The sequence below is a fragment of the Dermatophagoides farinae genome, chromosome 9 (genome assembly GCF_024713945.1).
Source record: "Dermatophagoides farinae isolate YC_2012a chromosome 9, ASM2471394v1, whole genome shotgun sequence".
NCBI classification, from domain to species: domain Eukaryota; kingdom Metazoa; phylum Arthropoda; class Arachnida; order Sarcoptiformes; family Pyroglyphidae; genus Dermatophagoides; species Dermatophagoides farinae.
In genome coordinates, this window is record NC_134685.1 from 2,634,813 (window position 1) to 2,659,237 (window position 24,425).

Below are 24,425 nucleotides of genomic sequence, written 5' to 3' on the forward strand. Positions count from 1 at the left end.
CATTGATCAATAATAGTCACAATTTTTTACACAACAAACACACCAATTGATCGATCTTTAGTATCCATGGTATCATTATAAAATAAAAAACCTTGAAAAATTTAAAATCAAGTTTAAAATAAAATCATCTACAATGAAAATTCATTGTTGAAAAAACGCCATCATTCAAATTATAATGGCTCAAGTGGATGAACAATCCGTCATGATGGAACATGATGTGGATGCTGAATCCATTGTGAGTAATCCAGTCACTGGCAATCGCCAGATAAACATCCAAATCGCTAACAATCAACAGCTTTCGGCCCAATCAAAAACTGCGCCCAGTCTTTTCCGGCAAAGTCATCTCGATTCATCCATAAATGATTCAAGCGATGGTGTCATAACGGTCATGTGGCGTAATCTGGTCTACTCAGTCCAGAGAAAACAATTGAATCTCTCCAATTGTTTCCATGGTGGCTCACCAATGACCAGCCAGAAGCGAACCATACTAAAAGGAATTAGCGGCAGATTCAGAAGTGGCCATCTTACCGCTGTTATGGGCCCTTCTGGATCAGGCAAATCTACAATGCTCGAATGTATCGTTGGATTTCGGAAAAAAGGATTGTCGGGCAATGTGACTGTGGCCTGCGATCAGTCTGATCATGGTCTTGACAATGTTCGAGTAGCACTCATATCACAAACTGACTATCTGATCGAGGCGTTCACCGTTCGTGAGATGTTGGTCTATGCATCACGACTCAAAAATCACGCTCGGCAGATACCTATCGAACAGGAACAGCAATTGGAACAAGTGGTGGCAACAGTAAGCGACGGTCAAATCGGTGGAAATAGTGCCGAAACGAATGATCACAATGGCTCGAAAAACATACTGATTGAGCCGCGACGAAGAAAGTCAAGCAATTATCATCATCAGCTGGCCCTCAATGTTATCCACCGACTTGGATTGGATGTTTGTACCGACACTAAAGCTGCCAATTGTTCTGGTGGCCAGAAAAAACGCATTTCAATCGGCGTCGAAATGATATCCAAGTAAGTAATAATCATATAATATTCACATCATTCGATTATCGATATGAATTTCACTTTGTCAGACCCAACATACTGATTTTGGATGAACCAACCAGTGGTTTGGACAGTTCAGCTTGCTTTCAGACCGTTTCGGTTATGCAAGGATTGACCAAAGATCCGCACTATCCAACCGGTGTTGTGTGCACGATCCATCAGCCGTCGGCTCGTGTTTTCAATCTGTTTGATCACATTTACATCATCTCTTACAATGGTTATTGCATCTATGAGGGAACACCCCAGCATATGCTAGATTATCTGTCCAACGTTGGTCTGGTTTGCCCTCAATTTCATAATCCAGCCGATTTTATCGCTGAAGTAGCTTCTGGTGAATACGGCCATGATGAAGTACAACGATTGATCGAAGTCAAAGAACGAAACGATCTTCGATTACCAGACGATCAGGTTGGATCTGATCTAAGCTTGGCACAATATTCGTCGCAAATTCACTATCCGACTTTTCTACACATTTGGATTTTGTTGCAACGAACCACCAAGCAAATACTGCGGGATCCGATGCTCAACTGGCTTCGGCTTTTCTCTCACGTGATTACCGCCATCTTCATTGGATTGTTGTATGGCACTGAGGTGGGTGAACCGGCCCTCTGTCCACCTTTAGAATCGCCTCTCAACGACTTGGAACGATTCTCAGAATATCGAGCCAAGTATCAGGCCGATTTGATCACTAGCACCGAGAATCTGGCCTTCATATTCTTTACATTGATGTTTACGTTGTTTGGAGCCATGATGCCCATTATCATGACATTCCCAGCTAATCTGAATGTTTTGAAAAAAGAAAAGATCAACGGATGGTATAGTCTGGCTGCCTATTACACAGCTTTGTCGTTGGCCGAAATTCCGTTCCAAGTTAGTATCGATATCAAACTTTCTATTTGATTAAATTAAACTTTATTACATTGCAGATTTGTTTTCCGACATCGTTTGCCGTTATTGGCTACATAATGACTGGACAAACCATGACCGTGGAACGATTCGGCTTGTTTCTACTCATTAACATACTGATGGCATTCGCTGCCCAAAGTCAAGGATTGTTGATCGGTGGCTTGTTTATGTCGGATGCAAGTGCAGCTGTTTTCCTGGGCCCAATCACCACCGTACCGATCATGCTGTTTGGTGGCTTTTTCGTCCGTATTTCAACCCTTCCTAGCTATCTGAAGGTGTTTGGCTACACATCTTACTTGCGATATGCATTCGAATTGATGATAATGACCCTTTATGGTTTAGATCGATGCAAATTGGATCCAGAACAGTTGGCAATGAATGCAACGGCTGAGAAACCTGAATGGATTGGCATGGCGACCATGATTCTGGGTGAAGGAGGCGAACAATTTATTGATGGCTTTGCACGAAGTCTAGGCGGTACTTTCGATCCAAGTTCTGGTAAAAAGTATGCCTCATCCTTATTGGATCAGTTCGACGTAGATGAAGATTACTTTTACAGCCACTTTGCCATTATGTTACTATTCATACTCATTCTGCGATTGGCCACCTATTTTGTTGTTGCTATCAAGATCAACAAACGCGACTGAGCATCAATCTACACCTGAATAACAACAATATATTCATTTGCAATAGCAAACATTGAGAAGATTAACATTCAAATTCTTTCACATTGGCTTAGTCCAACTAATGGAATGCATTGTATCCAGAACAATAAAACGACAAAGGAATGTGTGTGGCCATTCATTATGGCATCAATCAAACTGATGATCCATGACCATGTTTCAACAAAAAAAACACTTCACTTTTTGGAAAAAAAATCTTCTTTTGTTTATGCCAAGTTTTTTTTCCCAACCTTACATAATATATTCTATAGAATTGCAATTATTATATGATGTAGCTTTTTAATAATGAAAATAATAAAATTTACTTGTCTGTTTACGATACAATTCAGGTGTAGTCTAGTTATTATCTATAGGGATTCTATGGTTATTGATTGTTATGGCTTTTTCTTTACACGTTTCTCCAATTCTTCGATCGGTATTGAATCAAATGGTCCGCAGATATATTTGCCTTTGCTAGAGTATAAATGAATGAATAATTTAAAATTAATAGTTAGCAAACACATGTACACATATACCTGTTTGGATCCATTGAGACCCAAAAGTCGTAAACGGTTGCTTTGAATCGGTCAGAATTCAGAGCATTCTCGTTGTTAGTACGATCCTCATCGATCAGCATGTAATCAAAATGTTCCTGTGCTTTGGATGTATCCATCTTAAGATTGGCGATGTATTTTTTGTAATCTTTGATGCAGAACAAGCCATCCTCTGTAACGATGAAAAAACAACCAAAGAGAGTCGATCGTTGACATTGAATGGATAAAAATGAATAAATAGCACTGTTGTATTCGATGCACGTATTTATCATTCTTTTTTTTTTGTTTATCTTGTTATCGTGCTGGTTGCATAATTCATTTCAATTCAATTGTCGAAGCAAAAAAAAAGCGTTAATGGGCTATTTATGACAAGCAATCAACTCATTTGATGCATCATTATCATTGGAAACAGAAAAAAAAACAGGTAACCGAATCTGCTTCTACTACTTACTGTTGGCATCACAACAAAGGAAAAAGAGTTGTAAATAGATTTTCAAGAATTCGGGCAATTCGCCAAACGATTTGGTATTCTTGCCGAGTTGTTTGAAAAAATCCAACCATTCGTGAAATTCGACATATTTGTCCTGTAACAATCATACAATGAAAATAAATTGATGCTACTAAATGATAATGACAGTGATAATGATGAGCAAAGAAAACCTTGTTCGAATCGGCATAGGATGTTAGTTCGTTCCACCATTTTTCAAAGATTGATTGCCATCGTTCGACCACCTCTTTTTCGGGTTGACGACCACGTCGTTGAATTTTAGCGAATTTTTCTGCAAGCAAACGAAAATCTTCCCATGAAAGAATGCCATCATGGTTCTCATCTTCATTGTTCCATTGTTCATATTGGATACAATCAAAATAAATCAGCGACGAATAAGATATGCTGGCAAAGCAAAGCAAAAACACTTACCCCAAAAGTTGAGAAATGTAAACAAATGTTTGTGACGAAGGAATCCATCATCTGTTGTGGTCATTGTGGTGGTCCTTTGTCCAGCTTGGAATCAACTCTTGAAAAACGGTAACGGACACTTGAAACACTTTTTTTTTGTTTATTTTATTTGTTTATTTGTTACATTAGCCACAAAAACTTCAATCTTCAATGAATCAGAATGATGACAAATCTCATCTTACACTGTTGCTGTTGCTGTTGCAGCTACTGTAGCTAGAATTTGAATGTCGAGTGTCGAACATTTTGTTCGTTTGTTTGATTGAATTGGTTAAACAAAATAAAAATAAAATGAATGTTGCTGCTGCCAACAAATATATGCCAAATGGTTGATCACATATAGATAGATGTGTGTCTTTTTTTATATATAATCTATAAATAAAGACAATCTTTCAGCCTATTCAATTCAATAATTCCATCATCCACACACACTATAAAGACAAATGAAATGTTGAATTCGACAGATTCCTTTTTATTCAGATTGCCAATCAAGTCGTAAGATGTCGCCACTTGGCTCAAGAATTGTATCCATCATCAATTTTGATCAAGAAAAAGAGATGAAGAGAGAATAAAAAAATCGTTTTTTGGTCGGAAAACCAAAATTCAATTACCGTTTCAGCTGGATCGATTGCCACCAACGCAAGCAATTAGTAAACATTGTTTTTAGCTTCAAGGCATTTTTTTTTATCCAATGAATCGATTTTGAATGTGAATTGTGCCACATTCAGCAGATTATATGTAGTCAAAAAAGACCAATCAAATGTGTGTGTGTGTGTGTGGATCGTAATTTTTAATCATATAATTCGATAGATAAATACATCAAGTAGCAACAACAACAACAACAACAACAAAAAATCAACCACAATAAATGGATACAAGCCCATTACCCAATCAAGCTCTATATATGTGTCTGTGTGTGTGTGTGTTTGTGTATTCTTTACCTGTCTGTCTTGATTTTTTGTCATCTAAGTTTGTATGTTTTGTGTATGTAAAAAGAGATAAAGAGATATAGGTGTGTTAAGGGTGTTGTTAGCATCTGTATATTAATTCATATGATGAATGTGAATTGGACATTGATTGATTAATTTAATTTATTGGATTTAAATGGTATACCAACATTCATGATATATAGATGTAGATGATGATATTTTGATGACGATGATGATGATGATGATTCATGTTTTTATTTCACTATGTACGATGTAGATCACCACTCAGGATACGAATAAATGTTTTTTTAAATTGTTGATTCATCAATGCATAACAAAATGGATTCAATGGACTAGAGAGAGGGTGAGGTGTAGTTGATGATGAATGAGTAAAAGAGAGAGAGAGAGAGAGAGAGAGAGAGAGAGAGAGAGAGAGAGAGAGAGAGAGAGAGAGAGAGAGAGAGAGAGAGAGAGAGAGAGAGAGAGAGAGAGAGAGAGAGAGAGAGAGAGAGAGAGAAAAACAAATTAATAATCAAATTCAATGATTGTGTTTCATTTTAGGTTTGATTGTGTTATTTGTATTTCAACATATCGGAGCAAATTGCCATCACAATATATATATATATAAAAATATAATAGAATTTGGGCCAAGGGTTTGTTTGGCTAAAATCCTCTTATCAATAAATTGTAAATATATATATAAAACATAGGAACTATTTAGTCGATAAAATCGGATTGCCTATCAATCATTTGATGATGCAATATACACTGATCCTATCGAATGATTGTTGTTATTATTCAAACATATAAAGTGATGTTAGTGGTGGCCATGGTTGATGATAAATCCGATTACTTACCTATTGGCATAGCAAAGAAAGTATGTGAAGTAGAAAAAATGATGATTGACACAGCCAGAACAAAACCCTTCAACTAGGGCTACAATGTGGTATGGAGTCCAGCAAAGAATAAAGGCGCCCAGAATAAACGATATGGTTCTCAATGCTTTACGTGCTCGATTTTCTGATTTAGACTTTTGCCGTTGCTGTTCTCGTTGCATCTGATTATGGTGATAGCCTTTGTGCTTGGCAGAGGTAAGTTTCCGTCCTGAAGCTTGCTTATTATTATTTAAACTATTCTTCGTTCGTCTTGTTTTATGAGAACGACCTTTGCGTTGTTTGTTATCGCATTCTGTTTGTTCGATAATTTGATGTTTTGAGGATTGGCTTGGTTCGGCTTTCGTCAGAATCTGATGACCAGGCGTTTGATGCAGAAGATGGGTGTGCTCGTTTGGAGATGAACCATTTACAGGTGGAAGTTCCTCTCTACGTAAGGAAATGGCAGCCGTAGTGGTGACCAATGTAGACTGAGTGACTGTTGCCGTTACGATCAAAGTGTGTGTTGGCTCGAATCCTATGCCCGCTGAACTGCTGCTGGTTATAGAGAGGAAATTCATTAATCACAGATTCTCAAAAAAAATTATTGAAACATACCTGGTGAGCAAAAGATTGTGTTCTGGTTTGGCTTCCAAAGTTCGATTGTTATTCGACGACGATTCGACACCTGTCGTAGCGTTTGAGATTATTGACTAGAATCAAATATTTGATAGTATCTACCTTGCTCTGTTGTTGATCGTTCATAATTTTTTATGCGACTTAATTCGACCAATCGACGAAATTGGCTGTGCGTAGTATTGTCGTCATTGTTGGAAACAATGGGTGATCGAGGTATGAGGGGGCCTTTGCATAGCTCGGGCGTTTGTTGGAACGATGTCAGCTGCGATGGATACAGGTGATGGCTACAAGGTCGACCAGTTACTATCCTGGCATGATGACGTTGAGAATGAAATGGATTGGCAAAATTACGGGACAATTTGCACTGTTTCGAATCGACAGGCAAAGGACACGTAGATTGATCGGTAGATGGCATGGCCAATGATGAAAAGGGTGCAATTGATTCTAGAGGCATATTTTTGCCCAGAAAGCCTTTGAGCTTTTTGCGACGGCTACGTGGTTGTCGTTCATGATCGATGGAAAGATTGTCGTCATCTGATTCGAATGTAGGTGAACTGGATCGATCTTCTTCATAATCATATTCATCATCTTCTTCGTCTTCATATTCATCCACGTAATTTGAATGGCTTGATTTTTTTTGCTTTCTCGTCGATGACTTGTGGCTGCTACTGCAAACATGATGATGGTGGTCGTCACAAGCATAGGTCAGGTCACCTTTGGTCATGCTACCAATAGCTGTCACGTTTTTGGTTTCATTAGACGATGTGTTGGATGAAGTTGTCATGGTAATGTCATCATGAGAGATGGGCACTTTCTGTTTCTGGGTTTCGATGGCCGAATCGCTAACACGAGTAGTTTCGGTTGTATTATTTGGATTGGTTAGCATCTGTTTTGGCATTTTTTTCGATAGAACAACATCGCTGTCGTGTTGTGTGGATCCAGTATCCTGATGCGATACGACTACTGGTGCCAAGCTCTGTTGAATCTTTCGTTGTTTGGCGTCCGATTTTTTGGCCATTTCACTTGCCGTACGGTAGATACCCATATAGAGAACGACCAATATCACAATGGTAACGTAAAAATAGCCGATTATTAGCGATGTGTTGAACACAGCATTCTTGAGGAACTGTACAGCACATTCGCCTGGAGCCAGTTCACGTTTTCCGGTAAAATGTTCCCAACCCATGATCGAAGTGAAAAACACAAGAAACGGTATGATCCAGGTGACGGCAATTGACCAGAGCACTTTTTGTTTTGTTCTCCATGATCGGTATTTGGCTGCTATTTTCACCGAACAATATCGATCGATAGTGATAGAAAGTACAGTGTATATGGAGACCAAACAAACCGTATGGTCAGTGGCTAACCAAAGATCACAAGGTACGGCACCCAGATCCCAGCGACCCATTAGCTCATAGACTGCATAAAAGGGCATTGATATCACGCCGATAAACAGATCGCTTACGGCCAATGAACAGATAAAATAATTGGATGGCTGGCGAATCGATCGTTCAACACAGAAGGCGACCAACACCAATGCATTGCCGGCAATCGTAATAATAGAACAGATGCCTATGCAAACGGCAATGAATATCGTAAACCAGAATGGATAACGTAAAGATTCGATTGACATCTCTATCGGATTGGTCTCACTATTAGTGTCCAAATTAATGTTGCCATGATAATCATCACTTGTTGACCAAATCGTTGAATCACCATCCTCGATAGAAGAATCATTAGTACTAGTAGCTGATTTTATATTGTCAATGTCAATGATCGATTCTCCGTAGTCATCGAACGCATAATTAGTAAAGCGATCGGGCGATGAGTTGGTGGTTGTAGTGGTGGTGGTGGCCGCAACCAACGTAAATAATAATGCCATCATGTTTATCATATGTGTTGGCAATAGAAACAGAAGCCATTGAAATCTGGATCTTTTCTTCATCGTCTTCGGGTGGATTGTTAGAGTGGTGGTGGGCATGTGTGTGTGTGTGTGTGTGTGTGTATGTGTATGATGGGGAAGGTGAATATGTCACTTCATAAACCTGTCATTTATCAATGGCAGGATGTAGACAGCCATTGGCACTGAAATGAATAAACCGTTTTAGCTATCTATAGAATGAATAAAAGAAAGAAAGAAAGAAAGAAAAAAAAGAGAATTTTTTTTTTTGGAATTAGATTTGGTCTGGTTTCAATTGTATTGTCTTGGTTGGTTTGTTTGTTTGTCAATTTCATTCATTCATTTTTTTTGTTTTTGTTTATTTTTTTGAACTGACACACGAATACAGCAAAAATGACAACAACGACAACAACAACAACAACAAAAACGGCGATGACGGCTGCAACTGCCGAGCTCAGCAGGCCCGATCAAATCTGTACAATCAAAACAACAACTAAATCCCGGTATTTTTTTTTTCTCTCACCAATTCGAATCGAGTATCAGAGAACATCAACATCGTCATCAGATCGGAAGAATACTATATGCGTGTGTAGTGTATGGAACCATCAGATGACAACAGCCTTATTGTATATTGTATATTGTGTTGCTGTTTCCTATCCACAATGATGTTTGCTGTTTATGTCAGCAACAATCCAGTGCATCAATTTGGCAAATTACATTTCCTTTATTTTTTTTTTTTGTTCCCCATTTTTATTCACAAAGCCAAAAACAATGGCCATAGTAGTAAAAAATGGATTTGACAAATGAGATCGTATGCTATCAATGTATGATATCATTTGAGATTCGATCTTTATTCATTCATTCATTCATTCATTTATTCATTTATTAATTGATTTATGATGACGGCAACCCCACATTCTACACCTTGTCATCATATGTAAATTTTAATCATTCTCATTATCATTATCACAGTGTAATTGAGTAATTATTGAAAATAATGACAATGATCATCATCATCATCATCATCATCAACATCGAGAATCCAGAATATCGAGCACGTGCTTTTGTATTGGTTATGTCAAAACCTGATTGTGAGATTCTATTCACCACAATCAATGACAAACTAACTGGCTGGTTTGCTGACTGGCTGTCAAGTCAATTTGGTGCTGTTTTTGTTGTTGTTGTTGTTTGAAGACAAAAAAAAACGCCTCAGATGTGAAATACGCCCTTGCGTTGCAAAATTTTTTTTTTTTTTTTTTTAATTAAAATCCAATGAACCAGTCGGTTTGATTCCTTTTTTTCTATTTTGATCCATTCATACATTGTTATTGTTGAATGATGCAGATGGCATGAAAGAAGAGAGAATCATCAGTTCAACGAAGAATTTAGAATGAAAATAGAATGGACTAACTGTCTCGTAAAGGCGATTATCATCATCACCATCATCATCATGTTGTGTCCATTCGAGTGGTAAATATTGACAGACGTGTTGTAAAACATTCTTTCGACATGGCCATCGTCGTTGTTGTTGTTGTCTTAATCTATCTACTAGGTTTGCATCAATCCACACTACTATAGCTTTGCTTGTCTAAAATTCTGTTTGAAATTCTGTGAAATAAAAAGACACAATGTGTATGTATCCATTCTCTATCTTGATTCTTGATTTTTCTTTTAAGTTTTCAATTTACAGTTGAACAATTCTTTTAATCAAATTCATCATTCATTCATTCATCGTTATATTAGCTGCTACTGCTGGTGCTGCCCAAAATTTAAGCTGATTAATCATCTGTGTGTGTGTGTACTGTATAGATCACACACACACACACACAAACATTTCATGTTCATCACATATGATTTGTTTTAATTGATTCATCATCATCATTATCAAGGCAAAATAAGGGCTAAAAATGTCCAGAATTTCAATCAGAGAAAAAAAAACAAACTTGTTACGTTCAATTTTATTTGCTCAATTCATTCGATGTTTCATATACAGAATCTTTAAAAACAAAAATTAAAAAAAAATGATAAATTGATGAACCAAAGAAAAACAGCCGATAATAATACAAGATCGATTACAAATTGATCCATTTGTCATCATTATCGGAATTTTTTTTTTAGTTCGTTTGTTCATCCATCGATTATAATCATTATCCATTTATACATGTGTGATTATGATGAATCTAGAATCTAGGAATCTAGATAGATAGATAGATAAATAGATTGGGCAAAATGGACAAAATATATTGGCTTTGTTTACAAATTTGAAAAATGATGACGTTTGTCTATTGACTTAATATGGTACAAAGAAAAAAAAAATTTTTTTTGATTCACAGGAGAGATTCACAACAAATTCTTTGCGTGTGTGTGTGTGTGTGTGTGAATGGAACGAGTGAAACGAACAAATAGGTTGAAGAAATCGATGGCAATAAAAAGCAACAAAAAAAATATAGAAAAAAAGCCTAGTCGTCTTTAAAAATAAAAAAATATTGGTTCATCGGTGTATATTTTTTTTTTCGCAAAACGACAAATTCATTGAATATTCATCATTCATCATTCGTATATTTAGCAAGTTTAGCAATGAAAAAAAAAATTCCGGAACAGGAAACAATGACTAGATATATATATAGAGAGAGAGAGATGGTTTGTTTGTTGTTTATGAAATAAAAAAAAATGGGGGCTAAGTAGCAAATAATAATAAAATCGAATGGAAATTCTCTTTCTCTCTCTCTCTCTCTCTCTCTCTGTGTGTGTGTGTGTGTGTGTGTATGTTCAGTATATTTATGTTTGGTTCCAAATTCAGAATTCAGAATTCAGAATTCAAAGTTCTGTATCACGAATCGAGTTCCCATCTTGTTCGCTTGCATGCTTTCTTGCTTGCTTACCATTAATTTCCATTTCTTAAGAATATTTGTTGATTTAGTTGAATTTATTCTGATTCTGTATATATTTCATTAGATTCTTATATCACATTTCATTTCACATTTGTTTTTTTTTTTGTTTTTTTTTGTTTCTTATTGCATCGTGTATCTTTCTCTCTCTCTCGCTCTCTAGAAAGTCATCAGGCAAACATCATCGTCAACATTATTCCCGGTAACGGTATTTCGTTACGGTTCATATATAATCAATATATGTGTGCAGGAAAACAAACATATATTCATTTGATTCCTTTCGACAAGCTCATCATCATCATCAATGTCGTTGTTGGTCGTTTTTTTTTTTTTTTGATCCTGAAAAAAATCACCATCATCATTATCGTCGTTATTATTATATATAAATGTCATCCATTCAACAACAACAACAACACATTCACATTCATAATGTATAAATATCTTTCCAATACACTTGGGACATACACACAACACACACACACACACACACACACACAAAAGTTATGACTTTTGGCATCGATAACCACTGTTGTTGTTGTTTTTCAATACTCAACAACAATAGGTCATCCATTCCATTCTATTTGCCACCTTGTTGGAAGACAGCAAGACTTTGTTTTTCATTTCATTAGTAGATGGAAATAGAAATTCAAGGAAAAAAAATTCTGAAAAAAAAATTCTGTCTTATGTCTTATGTCTTCATTCAGGACATACTACAGGTTTAGCTCTTCTATTTCATTCATCATTATGTTTGTACCATAATCATCTTTATAATCATCATCATCATCATTGTCATCATCATTATAATCATCATCATCTTCATCTTCATCATTAATGAATTGTATCCAATTCAATTATTAATATTAAACATCATCATCATCATACATATGTTTGTCTGTTGTTGTTGTTGTTGTTGTGTATGTTTTCCATTCTAATCAATGGTCAATGAGTTTGTCTCTTGATTACATCATTAATGTACTATATAGATATGGATACCATAGAATAGAATAAATAAATAAATAAAAAAAATGTCAAAAGTGGTCATTCTCATATTGTATAAATGGACACAATTGAATCGATTTTTATGAAATTCACATAATATCGATATTGACTGGTCAATGTGTGTGTGTGTGTGTGTATAATTTGTCCATAGAATGCAAAAGAAAAAAAAATAACAGCTCATTAGCGCCAAAGAATCATTATGGAATGTATACATTTTTATAAATAATGATCTCAAAACCGGACGTTAATTGATATCTACTACTACTCTAACTACAACTAAAACTACTACTACTAAATATATCGTATATCGATGTTTCAATTATTAATAATAAAAAAAAACAAACGTGAATGAACAACATATAACAATATTGTGTATGTGTGTTTGTGTATTCGTAATAGGATGTGCCTGATTTATTATCATCATTATCTAAGGAATAAAAAAAAAATCGGCCGCCAGATGACATTTTCATTGTTGATGATTATGATGATGATGATGATGATTATAACAAGGCAAACTGGATGGCTCATGGACTATTGAACAATTGTAGCCACAATTGTTCAATTGAATTTGAATTTGAATTTAAAATTTGCACATCAAACACACACACACACACACAGAGAATAACAATGGAACAAAAAAATATTCTTTAAAAAGCATAGATTCAAAGATTGATCAAAGGTGTTCGTACCATCACATAATCATCATCAATATATTTAAATTGTATCATTAGGTATGTCAACATAAATCATCCATTCGATTCTACTGTTGATCATCATCATGTCCAGCGGTCAAACAAACTTTTTTCATTTTTTTTTTTTTTGCTTGCAAACATATCAAAAATATTGATTAATTATCACTTGCAGCTTGTGGCTGTCACTGTTACTGTTTTCCGGTCATTTTATATGGTCAAAACAGTGGAAAAAAATACAAACTTTACAAGTGTAATAGTCATAATGGTCAATTGAATGACAATTTTTTTTTCAAATTTATCATCATCATCATCATCATTTCTAATTATAAAAATTGTTAATAATTGATAAATAATATGCAAACATTCCGGCAAGTTGATGGCTTCATTATTTATTTTTTTTTTTTTTTTCATTCAATTTACTATTGACAATGTTCATAGAGCAAAAAAAAAAACTTTGGGCTCCAAAAATCAGCCCACCAAAATTCATCATCATCAACAACAACAACAACAACAACAACAACAAAAATCATCAGACATGGACTCGATTTGAATATAAATTAAATGGAACGCCAGAAAAAAAAATTCTTTTGTGCCCCCTCTCTCTCTGTCTCTTTGCTTTTCTCCACTATTCCATATTGGAATATCGGTAGTATTACACCAACAACAACAACAACAACAACAACAGACACAAATAATAATCGCACATTCCGAAAGCTTTCGAATTATTATTATTATTATTGGTAAACTATCTATCTATCTATCTATCTATGGCCAAATCTGAGCTATTGCACTGCATGAGCCCCAAAGGAGAAGAAAAAGATGGAGATGGGAAAAAAAACTGGGTTATCATACCATCTCTATTCCACTCTTTCCCTCTCTCTCTCTCTCTCTCTCTCTCTCTCTCTCAATAAATCACGATGTATTCAATCATCATCATCATCATTGCACAACATGATCATTGCACACACACACACATTATATCCTTCGATCTATTTCTCTCTGTATGTCGGTACACATCTTTGATCGGCTTGGACAAAGCCAAAAAAAAAGAAAAAAAAAATCTTTTCATCTTTATCCTCGAATAAACACTAAAATAAGATGTTGAAGGGATTTATATGTTTCTGATTTCTGGTTTCATTTTCTTTTTTCATTCGTATACACGTGTTTGGCTCTCACACAAAGATGATCATCATCATCATGATCATGATCATCATGATGACGAGTTGAGCATTTTAATAAGGCGATGAAGAACATGTTGATGTAGAATGTGATGATGATTCTCTGATCGATGTGTGTGTGTGTCTGTGTATATGTTTTTAGCCATTCTTCTATTCTGGAATTCGTTACTAGGAATAAATAATATTTTAGCCCATCATATCACATCATTATTAGGGGAAACAGAGGAAGGGGTAAACAGCAATGTGTGTGTGTGTGTGTGATTATTATTCTCTCTCTGGGTGTTTATTTATTCGGCTGCCAGTCAATCTCATGCAACCGTTAATCTGGCATCTGAATCTTTTGCCGTTTTTTTTTTTGGCCTATTGATTCATTGATACTTGACTTAATTTTAACTAAACACTTTTTTCTTACTAATAATAATTTGAAAATTTCAAACAAAATTCATGGATGGATCCAACACACACACAGATTCTCATCATTCATGAATAATACAAATGTCAATGAGATGGATTTTTCTTTGTTGCACTAAATACTAAATATATTTTGGTCAAGTAAACTTGTACAAAATGCAAGGTGTACGAGTGTGTGTGTGTGTGTGTATATGTATGTCGAATGATGCCAAAAAGAAAACAAAAAAGTTTAAGAAAAGAAAACTTTGATGATGATGAAATGATAATCGCATTATGATGATGATGATGATGATTATTATTATGATTATAATCATCATTGACAGCCACAATGGACGCATGCTCGAAACGAATTCTATGTATACTAATATAGTGGAAAAAAAAGTAAAGAATCTATCGAAGATTTCATCTGATCATCATCATCATCATCATCAAAAAATTCGTGAATTCGGTCGCTGTGCATTCATTCATTCATTCATTCATTCATTATAACCATCATCATTTGCTTCATTCGATTCACATACATACAATCCCTAGAGGCTTGAGATTCTTTTTCCGCTGCCTATTTTATTGTTGCACCATCACTATCACCATCACCATCACCACCGCCATACCATACCAATCGAGAATGTTACTCATATTGAGAATTTCATTTTCACTTTAACTGAAAGCTATCAACATTAAAAAGAATCCAAAGATGATGTGATGATGATGACGATGACGATGATGATGTTGTTGTTGTTGTTCATGTGTCCATGACATTCCCAAATATTCATTCATTCACATAGTGAGATTGATTCTCATCGTTTCTAGTAGTAAACAAACAAAAAAAATCCTCTTTTTTTTACTTAATCAATTGATTGATCGATTCACCTGACCTGTGTGTGTGTCTAGAGTGTGTGTGTGTGTATAGAGAGAGAATGTTCCATAGAGAGCATGAGAAATGGTTTGGGAAATTCCCTTGCTGACACGGCCGGCATAAACATACACACACACTTGATTCATTTTGGAACCAAAAAAATTTTTTTTTTTTTGGGCATAAATCGATTGGTTGGTCGGTCGGTATGGTGATAACAATCATAAAAAAATGAAAATGACAATGATGATGATGATTGTTCCAGATGGTGTGATTTAGATTCTTCAAACACACACACACACCAATTTATTGAATTATCATTTTTTTTACGACACTATAAGACTATTGTTGTTGTTGTTGTTGTGAAAAATAAAAAAGAAAAAATTCATTTATGATCACAAAGTGACAAACACACACACACACACACACGCATCCTGTTCCTGAACAAGCAATTGATTTGTTAGTCATCATCATCATCATCATTGTCATTCATCAAGAATAAATTATCATCAATCAATAGAATATATCGTTATAATAATTGATGGAACAAAAAAAAAAAAACAATCATCCAACAATCGATATGAATTGACAATTGGAATTGTTTTTCAAAAAAAAAAAAATGAATGAATGAATGAATAAATGAATAAGTGCAAAATTTACAAACACACACACAGAATCTACCAGTTAGAATATATATATCGATCGATTCTGGAAATGAGAATTCTCCACATAATATGAGGAATGTCTTGTCTTGTCTTGTTTTTTTTTTCGATGATGATGATGATGATGATGATGATATATGGTAATTAGTTCATTTACCATTTTTTCAGTTGAATTCATTCTAATCAAAGGTTTCAAACATTTTCAAGTAAGTGGACTGTTATCTCTTTTTTTTTATTATTCTTTGCTTTGCATCATCATCATCATCATCATCATCATCATCATCATCATCATCATCATTATTGTGTATGACAATGAATTTAATTAAATTTTATTATCATCATTCAGTTGTATTGCCTGGCAACAACAACAACAACAACAACATTAACAAAAACACACCGAGAGAATTAGGTGTAAAATGAGGTCATTCATCAGAATCCAGAATCTATATTTTTCACTGGTTAATTTTGTTATATATTTTCTCACAAAAGTCATCAAGTCAATAAACTCTATAGGATTTTTTTTTTCTCAAAATTCAACAAAATTTTTTTTTCACTTATTCACTCACTTTTTGATTCTATTTCTACCACCATCACCATCGATTCATCATCATCATCATCATCATCATCATCAATCAGATATAATATCGATGAATGACCCATAGTGAAGAAAAACAAAACAAAAAAAAGAGATACACTTGCACTTGTTGATGAAAAATTGTGAACAAACCAAACAAACCGACCAAATTGATGATAATTAATTAACTTACCATTGTTTTTATGTTGTTTTGTTTTGTTTTGTTTTCAATTTTGATTCGAATTTCAATGATGAAATAAGCAATAACAACAACAACATGCTGTGTGTGTGTGTGTGTATGTATGTGCGTCTGATATTTATTTGCATCATCACCATCATATTGAACATCACACCATATCACCATCACCATCAACAATAATGCCACCATTAACAACCATCAACAACAAATAAAGACAGATATATATAAAAGTTGAAATTGACAAAGCCCCAGGCATGATAAATGTTTATATTCTTGTTTCGTTTCATCATCATCATCATTGTTGTTGTTGTTGTTGTTGTTGGTAGTGTTGTTGTTGCTGCTGTTATAATCTGGGATGGAATTTTCATTTTCAATAGAACACAAGTAAATTGTCAAAATTCAAATATAAACTAAACTAAAAAAAAAAAAAAATGAGTTGATTCAGAATTTTTTTTTTTTTTTTTTTTGAAAGCAAAATTGAACCACTCTAGACCTTGAGGGTTTTTGAATTGTTTGATGCTGTGTGTGATGATGATGCATTTAGCATCAAACATCATCATCATCATCATTATCACAGCATCATATATCAGCTGGCTATCTTATTCATTCGAACAACATTAACAATATGATGATGATGATGATAGTATCGATAGTATATATCGATTCAATCGATAAATGCCATACACAGACACTATGACACAATAATAACAACAAAATGCAATTAGAAAATTAGAATTATAAGATCATGATGATGATGATAAAATAATGATGATGTTGGTCAGAACATGGTGAACATTTTCATGTATATCAAAAATCAATCAATCAATCAATATGATGAAAATTGATGATCAATCAATGAGATTCTATCATGTTGCTGTTTGTCATGCTGATATTGGAAAAATGTGGCCACAGTGGCCAAAAAAATAAAAAAAAATTCAAGTCAACCACTTTGCAAACAGGCAAATTACAGATATGTAACAAACACAAACACACACACACACACATTACACAAAGTTATCTGACCGACGACTGATTCTATTCAAAAAAAAAAAATAAATAAAAAAATTCCTGAGCTTAGAAGAATCGAGGTTCGAATTTGGCCATTCGTTTCGGCATGGCCTATGGCGTCATCATCAAAACTTGAATCTCCGCCTCTGTATATACACAATACACAGAACCAAAGAATCGAAGAAAGTCACATGCGCCTTTTTTTATTATGAATGTAGAGAGAAAAAAAAAAGAATCGCGATTCACCAGTACACGAGAATTTTTTTTTGTTTGCAATTCATATATATATACGAAGGTGAAGAAAAAAAAATATCCATCTTGATAAGATAAGGTAGCCTCTCTCTCTCTCTCTCTCTCTCTCTCTCTCTCTCTCATTCTCTATGTCGAATGTTGTGTGTATTTGGACGCCATGTCGAATGTCGAGGCCAACATAATTGAATCAGCAAGAAAAAAAAACGATGATGATGATGATGATGATGGCCAAAAATACAAGTGTGTTGTCAAGCACACACACACACACACATCATTGGTAAAGAATCCAGAATGTCTACAAATGTGTGTGTGTGTGTGTGTGAGAAATGCAATTATTCTTTGTTCATCATCATCATCATAGTGAGTCATAACGAGAATGAGTTATTAATTTTTTTTTTTTTTTAGAGAAAAAAAAAGCTGATGGCGCTATCAATTGTAAGTAAAAGTGATGATGATGATGGTGGTTGGGTGGTGGCGGTGGTGTGGGGTTGGGTTATTTTAGACAAATTGGTACAATTCTGATTGTTGTTGTTGTTGTATATAAAATATATGCGTCAATGTGACGAATATAACGACAAACAAAATAATGATGATGATGATGATTATTATTTCACACTCGATCAATCAAATTGAATAGGTGGTGCTAGTGGTGCTAAAGCTAGCCAAAAAAAAACAAGACAAAAAAAATACCAAGATTCATTGTCGATAGAATCAGAGAGAGAGAATATAAAAAAACAAAGGAACTGAGAATATTTGGCTTTCTACATATGTGTGTGTGTCTTACCTTAATATACCAGAATATTCTTCGCTCTCTTTATCATCATCGTCGTTATTATATGGATGAGATAAGAAAAAAGAAAAAACTTCATTTATTCTGAAAAAAAACAATGGCAAAAAAAATCATCATCATCATCCAATCTATGTATGGCATCTATTTACACACATCCTATCGGAATCGGGTTCGAATAGAACAAAAAAACAAAAACGAAAACGAAACTAAACGAAATTTTTGTATTATTATAAGATTAAGTCTTATCTTTTCTAATGAAAATTTGTTCTTATCGTGTGTGTGTGTGGTTGGTGTGTGTGTGTGTGTGTGTGTTGTGGTTTTTTTTCTCATTTCATTGGTTCGTTTTATGAACCAAAAAAAAAAAGAAAATAGCCCAAAATACCGTCATAATTACAATCAAATTTGTTCATGATATGAATTCAATTCAATTCATTCTACGTATTCGTGAATCATTGAAATTTATCCATCCATTCATCCATCCATCCAACTAGCAAAATCTAGTTCAACCAACCGGGCATAACGATGTTTTTTTTTTTTTTTTTGCTTTTTTTTAGCCAAGAACAATTATATTAGACACATATATACAACGATTATATATTTTTGTTTTCAATTCATAAAAAAGAGAAAAAAAAATTATGGGCAACAAATTAGAATTTAACACTAAAGACATCCACATACACACACACACACGCAGAGTAAATTCAATCACACAACATTATTAACAGATTTCTTCGGAAGAAGAAGACGAAGACGGAAAATTGCAAACAGCCAGCAGCAGAGCAAAAATTTATCGAAAGCAAAAAAAAATTCTCTGATTCTGAAATCTCAGGCACACACACACACACACACAAAAATGAGATGATGATTTTCAGTGTTCTTTTTTTTTCTCCCGCTATCTGTTTACTCAATCATCTTAAAAAATGACAATACAAATCAATTTGAATAAATCAACAAAAATTTAGCATATGCATACATACATTATGTATGGATCCGGAACCACGTTTGTTGACATACCTCGAATGTAATGTGTGTGTCTATATATGTTGTTGCTGTTTTTTGTTAATCCATTTGGTTTGATACAATTCTGTGCATCTATCATCATCATCATCATCATCCACATCATAGTTGGTTTCATTTTTTGTGTGTTTGGATTCTGCTGTGTGTGTGTAAATGTATGTTGTGCATGTTGTTGTTGTTCTGAAGAAAAATTCTGCCCATAGAATTGACATTTTTTTTTTTTTGGCCAATTGTTATTTGATTGCCAGTTTTTTTTCATTTCAGTGTGCTTTTTGATATTCTCTCTTTCTCTTTCTCTCTCCCGGACAACCAATCCGATTCCAATATCTCAAGACTGATTGTGGTTTTGGACACACACACACACACACACACACACACACACACACACGGCTAATACGATCACGATCTATGCTTCCATTTTCTTTTCTTTTCTTCTGTTTTTTTTTTGTTTTTATTTTTTTTTTTTTTTGCAATGTACACGGCTCTTTTTATTTTTTTATTTTTATTCTATTCACCATTATATCACATTGATAAAAAAAAAATTTTAAAACTAAAAAAAAAACAGAAAAAAAATTCAAATTCAAATTCTTGAAATGAACAAAAAAAAGAATCATTAACAGACACGGAATTTACGGATTGCACATTTTTTTTTTTTTTTTGGTTGTTGGCTCACACACACACCATACATAACACACAAATGAATCGATCATTTTATAAAATGAACGGATCCTCAGCTAATGAGAATGGATTCTCTCTGTGTTTTGTTTGTTTTTTGTTTGCCTGTCTGCCTGTCTGAATATTGATATTTATCTCTCTCTCTCTCTCTCTCTCTCTCTCTCTCTCACACACCTACTAATGATAAAAAACAACGACGAGATGAGCAAATGTTTCATTTGTGTTTTTTTTTTTTGTTTTTTTTCAAAATTAAAACAAACGATGATTATCGCGACACACACACACACACTCGCACATCTTTCGAATGGTAACTCTGTTCGTTTTTTTTCCTTTGTGTGTGTGTATGTGTATGTGTGTGTAACTTAAATCTCAAAAGGGAATTGTCGCCAAATTCTTAAGTGTCGTAATTCAAAATAATAATAATAATAACGACTTTTCATCAATTGTTTGGACCAAATGTGTCTATGTGTCTCTCTCTCTCTCTCTGTGTGTGTGTGTGATGAGAGGATTGGTGGTGGCTCTCTATATATATATATCTCTCTGGCTATATGTAGCAATAAAAATATATCACATAAATCTTTCCATTTATATACAAGATAGTTGGCTAAAAAAAAAGCAAATAAATCCAATATAACGACAATAATGATAAAATCACCATGACAGCCAAAAAAAAAAATCACCAGCAACAATCACCACCGTAAAATGTGAAAGCAATAACCATATTGTGTGTGTTTGATATGGATGGGCTGCGGGCATGTCACCATCCCCATCATCATCATCATCGTTACCTAATATATCTATATATATAGAGTAACCATTGTGTCCATTGTAAACATTTTTTGTATCAATCAAACCAAATGACCAAATGGCATTAATCATTGACATTCGAAATTTTTTTTTTCATTTCATTTCAATCAAATTCATCAATTCTTTTTCATGGATGCTACATACACACACACACAGGCAATGAAAATGAAAATGAAAAGCAGCTTAATCCCGTTATTATTGATTATTATTGATAAGATGTCTGTGTGTGTGTGTGTGTGTTACCCAAGTGTTGCGCTCGATTGCAATGTTATGGCGTTGTCTAAATTATCATTCGACATAGTCATCATTGGTGGAAACCAAAAAAAAAAAAATCATTGATTATCGAATATTAACTTAGCAAAAAAAAAAAAAAATGCATTCATCAACCATCAATATTTCGGTTTTAAGCTTGGTTATCCTATTATCGTTGATGATAAATCGATGCCTTTCAGATGAATTGTCTGCACCAATAATCATCACATCTTCATCATCATCATCACCACCATCATCATCATCATCACATTCATTATCATATCCAGTTGGTTTTTATTGGAGCCAAGAAAAATATCCAAATCCATTGGTAGATCCATATGGATGTAGACAGCCAAAAAGTTCATTACTCTGTGATCCAGATCAAATTCTCGATCCAATCGAAGGTATCGTATGTTTTTTTTTTGTTCGTGTGTGTGTGTAGGTGTGTGTGTGTCTGTTTGATTTAATATCAATCGTTTATTATTATTATTATTATTATTATTCTATTTCAGCAAATGAAATACGAGATTTACTTGAAAAATATCAAAATTCAAATAAATGTTTCTGCCATCAATGTCCATCGGGTGAAGCTGGAATCAAAGTGGCCATTGCATTAGCTCGTAACATCAATACTGATGATTCTCGGTAATTAATGTGTGCATGTGTGTGTATGATTTTGAGTTTGTTCGAATTTTTTTTCTTTTTGTTCCTATTACCAAATCGAATGTTTTGTTCTTTATACTGAAAATGGATAGTTATATTATTCACATTTGATATCCGTTTCCATGTCCGTCATCTCATCATGTCGACATTCATCATTATCATCATCATCATCAATATAGTGAAGCCATAATGACCATATCTTTTTTTTTCTTTTTTTTTACCATATCCCAATTGATAACCATATTTCCGTTCATTGATTGTGATTCAATTTCCCTATTTTTTTTTTTTTTTACATGTAGTCATGCATTGAATGATGCATCACAACAGTTTGCCGATTATCTAAGAAATAAATGGCGTTATTCATTATGTAATGATTCAATTCTATTACTTATGGTACAATCATATCCTGTACACAAATCATCGGTAGGGTATACTTCTTTTTTATTTACAATGACTATTCCCATTATTTATCATTATTATTGTTATTATTACAACAATGACAATGTAGATAACCACTTCTTTGGGTCGTATTGCTGAACATGTATTTCCGCATCAATTTTTCTCTCAACTTATTTATAATCATTCGATGTTGATGACTACTACATCAACGACTAGTACATCATCATCATCATCATCATCATATCAAGCTGATTATTCGAAGAATGATGATATTGGCCTTGGTGTTGTGATCGGTGTTCATGGCGATAACCATTTCCAGGTATGTGTGTGTGTGTGTGTGTGTGTCCAAACCTGTCAATCATAGCCATCCATAAGTACATTTGAAACATATAATCAACATAATGGAACATTTTATGGTGGTGGTGGTGGTTTTTTTTCCAACAACCACAACCCCACAACACTCGATTGATCGATTGGTAATCAACTTGAATGTTAGCCAGTGAATCAAAAGAAAAAAAAAACGTGTTCTTTTTTTTTGATTGATGATTGACCTCGATATTTTATTTTATTTTTTTTTCTTCATCATACAGTTATTACGTTCTATTTTGATGGCCATCAATGAACATGTCGAACAGATAGATGATCCATCCATCTATCAACAGGAGGACCCGATTACAATGTTAGCGGCAGGTTCTATCACTGATTCTAATGGTGGTGGTAGTGGTAGTAGTAGTAATTCCGCTGTTGTCGTTGTTGCCATTATCATTGGATTTATATTCTTTTTGACCATTGTAGTGGGTACCGTTATGTTGATGAAACGACGTTTTGAACATGAACCAGATTCAGAATTACCCGATATGGATCCACCAATTGGATATGAAACGGTATCGACAAATGAACCACGTAAATCATTGGTTCCTATGGCAGTCGTTGATGACGATGACGATGACGACAACAACAACGATGATGATGATGGCCATGAACAACAACAGCAACGAACAACAAATGTTATTGATGATGATAGTAATGATGATGAAACAAGCCATATATTGGGCGATGAAAGCCAAATACGTACGCCCAATGATTCTCCTGAACAAACCAGATGATTTTTGTAATGAGAATCTAATTAGCCAAAATTAAAAAAAAAAAATTACAACCACATTCCAGTTGTCCATTCCAGTCCCATCTGCATATATTCAATGATGATGATTATGATTATTATAATTATTATTATTATTAGTAAAAAAGCATTCCCACGTGTCATTCACTACCTATATTTATATATATATGGATTCAATGAACAATTTTTTTTCAATTTATTTTTCTCATGAATTTGCATCAATGAAATTCTTTACATGCTAATTAACCTAGTTAAACAAAAAAAAAAAGTGGAATGGGTAAATTTTTGTTGTTGTTGTTGTTGTATTGGATCCAAACATACAATGACCATCATCATCATCATCATCATCATTGCTTGTGAGAATTCTTTTCATTCTGTTCATTAGTAGTGCAACACAATACAATGATGATGATGATGATTATGATTATTTCCATTGTGAACGTATGCTATCTTTTATTATTCGTGACCAGATCGTTACCGTCCTTATAAGTAAATCATCATGAAGAA

The 24,425-nt window shown here is 34.1% G+C and overlaps 4 protein-coding genes across 5 annotated transcripts; 2 read left to right on the forward strand and 2 right to left on the reverse strand.

Annotated features, from left to right (window-relative positions):
* Nucleotides 1-46: 46 nt before the first annotated feature.
* On the forward strand, nucleotides 47-2,975 carry LOC124497677 (ATP-binding cassette sub-family G member 1). Its single transcript, XM_047061354.2, has 3 exons — nucleotides 47-1,029; nucleotides 1,092-1,932; nucleotides 1,989-2,975. Exons 1-3 carry the CDS (start codon nucleotides 176-178, stop codon nucleotides 2,613-2,615), a joined length of 2,322 nt encoding a protein of 773 aa, XP_046917310.2. The 5' UTR covers nucleotides 47-175; the 3' UTR covers nucleotides 2,616-2,975.
* LOC124497681 (sarcoplasmic calcium-binding proteins I, III, and IV) lies at nucleotides 2,832-4,767 on the reverse strand. Its single transcript, XM_047061359.2, has 5 exons — nucleotides 4,104-4,767; nucleotides 3,845-4,014; nucleotides 3,636-3,768; nucleotides 3,167-3,356; nucleotides 2,832-3,104 (listed from the first exon to the last, which is right to left on the reverse strand). Exons 1-5 carry the CDS (start codon nucleotides 4,165-4,167, stop codon nucleotides 3,026-3,028), a joined length of 636 nt encoding a protein of 211 aa, XP_046917315.1. The 5' UTR covers nucleotides 4,168-4,767; the 3' UTR covers nucleotides 2,832-3,025.
* A 137-nt stretch (nucleotides 4,768-4,904) lies between these two features.
* Nucleotides 4,905-17,947, reverse strand: LOC124497676 (muscarinic acetylcholine receptor). Of its 2 annotated transcripts, none has more exons than XM_047061353.2 (5): nucleotides 16,930-17,947; nucleotides 6,682-8,691; nucleotides 6,559-6,628; nucleotides 5,926-6,495; nucleotides 4,905-5,421 (listed from the first exon to the last, which is right to left on the reverse strand). In XM_047061353.2, exons 2-5 carry the CDS (start codon nucleotides 8,558-8,560, stop codon nucleotides 5,331-5,333), a joined length of 2,610 nt encoding a protein of 869 aa, XP_046917309.2. In that variant the 5' UTR covers nucleotides 8,561-8,691; nucleotides 16,930-17,947; the 3' UTR covers nucleotides 4,905-5,330. The 2 variants fall into 2 exon arrangements, with proteins under 2 accessions (XP_046917309.2, XP_046917307.2); XM_047061351.2 differs by having other exon boundaries at nucleotides 5,926-6,498.
* Nucleotides 17,948-21,053: 3,106 nt separating this feature from the next.
* On the forward strand, nucleotides 21,054-24,078 carry LOC124497767 (uncharacterized). The gene is made up of 5 exons (XM_047061445.2): nucleotides 21,054-22,140; nucleotides 22,249-22,381; nucleotides 22,699-22,822; nucleotides 22,908-23,117; nucleotides 23,389-24,078. The coding sequence occupies exons 1-5, from the start codon at nucleotides 21,858-21,860 to the stop codon at nucleotides 23,902-23,904; spliced, it is 1,266 nt and encodes a 421-aa protein (XP_046917401.2). The 5' UTR covers nucleotides 21,054-21,857; the 3' UTR covers nucleotides 23,905-24,078.
* Nucleotides 24,079-24,425: the final 347 nt, after the last annotated feature.

Bases quoted from the DNA above. Each gene is read 5' to 3' on its own strand.
- LOC124497681 (XM_047061359.2), bottom strand. From the start codon at position 4,167: ATGACCACAACAGATGATGGATTCCTTCGTCACAAACATTTGTTTACA. The intron at 3,357-3,635 runs GTAAGTAGTAGA...TCATCGTTACAG, and splicing joins CCTTTGTTGTGATGCCAACA to AGGATGGCTTGTTCTGCATC. The intron at 3,105-3,166 runs GTATATGTGTAC...TTTATACTCTAG, and splicing joins GTCTCAATGGATCCAAACAG to CAAAGGCAAATATATCTGCG.
- LOC124497767 (XM_047061445.2), top strand. From the start codon at position 21,858: ATGCATTCATCAACCATCAATATTTCGGTTTTAAGCTTGGTTATCCTA. The intron at 22,141-22,248 runs GTATCGTATGTT...ATTCTATTTCAG, and splicing joins AATTCTCGATCCAATCGAAG to CAAATGAAATACGAGATTTA. The intron at 23,118-23,388 runs GTATGTGTGTGT...TTCATCATACAG, and splicing joins ATGGCGATAACCATTTCCAG to TTATTACGTTCTATTTTGAT.
- LOC124497677 (XM_047061354.2), top strand. From the start codon at position 176: ATGGCTCAAGTGGATGAACAATCCGTCATGATGGAACATGATGTGGAT. The intron at 1,030-1,091 runs GTAAGTAATAAT...TCACTTTGTCAG, and splicing joins GGCGTCGAAATGATATCCAA to ACCCAACATACTGATTTTGG. The intron at 1,933-1,988 runs GTTAGTATCGAT...ATTACATTGCAG, and splicing joins TGGCCGAAATTCCGTTCCAA to ATTTGTTTTCCGACATCGTT.
- LOC124497676 (XM_047061351.2), bottom strand. From the start codon at position 8,560: ATGCCCACCACCACTCTAACAATCCACCCGAAGACGATGAAGAAAAGA. The intron at 6,629-6,681 runs GTAGATACTATC...ACGCTACGACAG, and splicing joins ACGATCAACAACAGAGCAAG to GTGTCGAATCGTCGTCGAAT. The intron at 6,499-6,558 runs GTATGTTTCAAT...CTCTATAACCAG, and splicing joins CACAATCTTTTGCTCACCAG to CAGCAGTTCAGCGGGCATAG.